The sequence below is a fragment of the Triticum aestivum genome, chromosome 1A, assembly GCF_018294505.1.
Source record: "Triticum aestivum cultivar Chinese Spring chromosome 1A, IWGSC CS RefSeq v2.1, whole genome shotgun sequence".
Lineage (NCBI taxonomy): Eukaryota > Viridiplantae > Streptophyta > Magnoliopsida > Poales > Poaceae > Triticum > Triticum aestivum.
Window position 1 is genome coordinate 18,356,635 of NC_057794.1, and position 3,130 is coordinate 18,359,764.

At 50.5% G+C, this 3,130-nt stretch overlaps 1 protein-coding gene across 3 annotated transcripts; it reads right to left on the bottom strand.

The window, feature by feature from the left end:
* Window positions 1–221: 221 nt before the first annotated feature.
* Window positions 222–2,332, bottom strand: LOC123074348 (uncharacterized). 3 transcript variants are annotated; one of them, XM_044497301.1, is made up of 6 exons: window positions 2,076–2,332; window positions 1,755–1,965; window positions 1,537–1,686; window positions 925–1,196; window positions 710–819; window positions 222–635 (listed from the first exon to the last, which is right to left on the bottom strand). In XM_044497301.1, the coding sequence occupies exons 2-5, from the start codon at window positions 1,796–1,798 to the stop codon at window positions 761–763; spliced, it is 525 nt and encodes a 174-aa protein (XP_044353236.1). In that variant the 5' UTR covers window positions 1,799–1,965; window positions 2,076–2,332; the 3' UTR covers window positions 222–635; window positions 710–760. The 3 variants fall into 3 exon arrangements, 2 of the variants coding, with proteins under 2 accessions (XP_044353236.1, XP_044353182.1); XR_006436004.1 differs by lacking the exon at window positions 925–1,196 and having other exon boundaries at window positions 2,076–2,331; XM_044497247.1 differs by lacking the exons at window positions 222–635; window positions 710–819 and having other exon boundaries at window positions 826–1,196.
* Window positions 2,333–3,130: the final 798 nt, after the last annotated feature.

Consider the following 3,130-nt stretch of genomic DNA (forward strand, 5'->3'; position numbering starts at 1 on the left):
ATCGGTGTTTTGCCTTTCTTATGAAAATTATTATTTCAAAGTAGTCAATTTGTAAAATAATCACTTTCACTCTTCTGTCCTTATTTCAAGTATTTTAAAATATGTAGAAATAGTTCAGTTTCACTCTTTTCGTATTCTTCAGGTATCATGGACAGTTTTTTTACAAGGTCGTGGGCAGTTTGTTGATTTTGCTGTAATTCTGGGCAAAAACAGAACAGAGATGAATCAACAATATGCCATGAATAGCATTCCTGCTCGTTTGCTTGCAGCAACCAACATTGTCTTCTCAAATCATCCTTTTGTATGCTCAGTCTACTACAGTACTATGTATAAGGATTTCAAATTAAACTGGAACACCAGTCCCGCCTTGTTATGTATGCAAACGCTGTTCTATCTTCAGTAATTGAACTATGCTTCTCTTCTCCAGCCGTCTCGACGAAGCGAGCTCCAAACATGTCATTAAAAAGGTCTGCAAAAGCTACGCCGGAAGTTACTCGCCGGCGCCTCATGCTTCCTCTTCATCTCATCTGATGAATCTGTCTCTATTGGATTGGATCAAGCACCATTACAATCTTCTTCTCAATGTCGAGAATGTACAAGGAACAACAATCCATGATCATCATGGGGAACCTGAACTGGAAATTGATTCGAAAAAATCAGTTAGAAACCAGACTAAACGAAGCATACGGTTCATTACTTCTTCACTTACTGGTTTAATCCCAGTCTATTTTGTCGTCTTCCTTACAAAGCTCATCTGCATTCAATCCAAACATACCAGACTCAGGTTCATATGCAGTGGAGACAACTGCACATAGCTCCCTGAAAAAGAATCAAGAAAGGTGATGGCACATCAGCTCACTCCATGATGCCGTTTTTTCAAACCAAAGCTGCACAAAAAAGAAACCCACGCATAGTATGTCGTACCACAACTTAGCGAGCAACCGCACACTATCTCCTGCATCGACTTGATTCTTTCTACATTCAGTCGACTTTGCCCATATCTAATACCGAATCCAACTTCCCATGAATACAGACTGTAGAAGTCGTATGCATCGTCCAAAGAATCGAAACTTATTCCTAATTCTGGTTTAATCACACTCTTTGTCGGTTCCTCAGCAAACTTCCGTATGGATTGGTCCAGTGCGTTCATCCGTGAAGCACACGAAGTTCTGTCTGGCAGTGCACTCCCTCTTAAGCTGCAGCAATAATGCTTCGTCCAGTTAATTGACACAAAACTGGTGTGTTGCAGACAGTAGCGTTTTTTCAGGAAATTGTTAACTGGTTTGTCAAAACATTTAATCCACGGACTCCTGATATGTAACCTGGTTCGTGGCAACGCTCCTCTTATGTGAAATTCTAAAAAACTTTCGACATCTAACCTGAAACACGCCAAAACCAAATACCTGCTCCCATGATTTCAAATTAACTAAATATATTGTTTGGCGAATCACCATCAGAGTCCTTGAACTTAACTGTCTGTCTACAAATGCACTCAAATTCACTATACAATCAGACCATGGGGACGAGACGGCTCACCTTTTCGTCCATCGAGGTGCCTCCCGATTAACCAGATTCACCATTTGAATCCTCCGGGCCAAGAGCGCCAGCCTCCCCCTGGGCAGCAGCCTCAGCGGCACCGGATCCGGGTGCTCAAGGTTATCCGCGAACTCTTCTCGAAGTGGGAATCTGCGGGCACTGGAGTTCAAGAAGAGGTCTATGAATCAATATAGGGGCGGCAGAAAAGAAGAGCTTACCTGTCCACCAGATCTAGCACGAACTCCAGGTCGCTCTCCTCCATTCTACCACACCGCCGGCCGTCCTCGACGCCGTCCTCGTTCCCTCGAGATCCAAGAGCAACCCCGCAATGACGGGGCCACGCAGACGGGATGACGGCTCTGGATTTCTACGCTCCCTGGATTAACGACCTGTGCCATGGCACAGCCCATCCCCGTGACCTAATCTGGCCTGCAGAACACAGAGAACCATGAATAATCACCCTCCTGATATGTACCTAATGCCAAAATACATCCCAACATCCAAAGAACCTATGCGCATAGCTGAGATCAAAGATTTACCTGTGCTAGATCCGTACAATGGCCCGCGGCGCGAGATGACAGGGGAGGCGGTGCCCGCTGCGGCCCGGCGCTGGATTCCCCCGGCGGCCCGCCCGTCCCGGCGCCTCCTCTTCTACCAGAAACTCCAGCCTCCCGCTCTGATTTGGGTTTTTTCCATGCTCTGCCTTAGATGAACCCCCCTCCCCCGCCTAGCCTGCTCCTAGAGGCAAAAGGAGGAACGCAGATGGACCAGAGTCACGGGCTGCCTCCTGGAGTGTCCGATAGTTGTTTGTCCTTGACTCTAGCTGAACAGTACCCTACGCTATGCAGTAGGCAGATCACGGTCGAAGGTACTGCTAACCCACTCGATATAACCACCGTGGCCTGAGGGCATCTCCAGCCGTTCGGCCCCCCCAGGGCGCCTAAATAGAGCGGCCTGGGGGGCATGCCGGCGCTAGTTCGGCTCCTGAGGCGACCTAGCTCCCAGTCACGCCCCCAAGCGCCGGCCTCAGGATGCGGAAAATTTAAACTTGGTCGTTCCCGCTCTTAAAAGACACCACAAATCCGGCGATCGGACGTAGTCTGGCGTTACAAAAACAGAGCGCGGCACGCCGCAAGTTCGCGTGCGCAATGATTCACTCGACGGGGTCGGCTCCAGGCGTTGGCGGAGTCGGTGCTGGGCTGTGTCGACGCGGCTTCGGCACTGCTGGGCGGCGATGTAGAGGCGTCGTTCGGGCTTGGCGTCCGTGCGGTCGTGGGCGAGGGAGCTTGCGTCGTCGGCGTCGTCGGCGTTGCCGTCTGCATCTAGTTCAGGATGAGGCCGCGCTCCGCCATGTACCACGTCCTGAGCTGCTCGTCGTTGCTCTGGAGCATGTCCGCCCCGCCCATCAGAAAAGTCATGTCGGTGTTCCTCTTCTTCGCAGCGACGTTCGTCCGGAGCAGGTCGAGCTTGATGGCGATGTTCTTCATCAGCGACGACCACCGCGCCTCGGTCTTCTCTTCATGTAGGACGGCCCGGGCCTGGGCGTCGACGAGGCAATGCTCGATGGACTCCTGCACTCGCGCGGTTGCCGCGT

What these genes read in the sequence shown, in the direction of transcription:
- LOC123074348 (XM_044497247.1), bottom strand. Translation starts at nt 1,798, where the DNA reads ATGGAGGAGAGCGACCTGGAGTTCGTGCTAGATCTGGTGGACAG. An exon ending in GTGCTAGATCTGGTGGACAG is followed by an intron (nt 1,687 to 1,754) that starts GTAAGCTCTTCT and finishes CAGTGCCCGCAG; the next exon opens with ATTCCCACTTCGAGAAGAGT. An exon ending in GCACCTCGATGGACGAAAAG is followed by an intron (nt 1,197 to 1,536) that starts GTGAGCCGTCTC and finishes TTATTGCTGCAG; the next exon opens with CTTAAGAGGGAGTGCACTGC.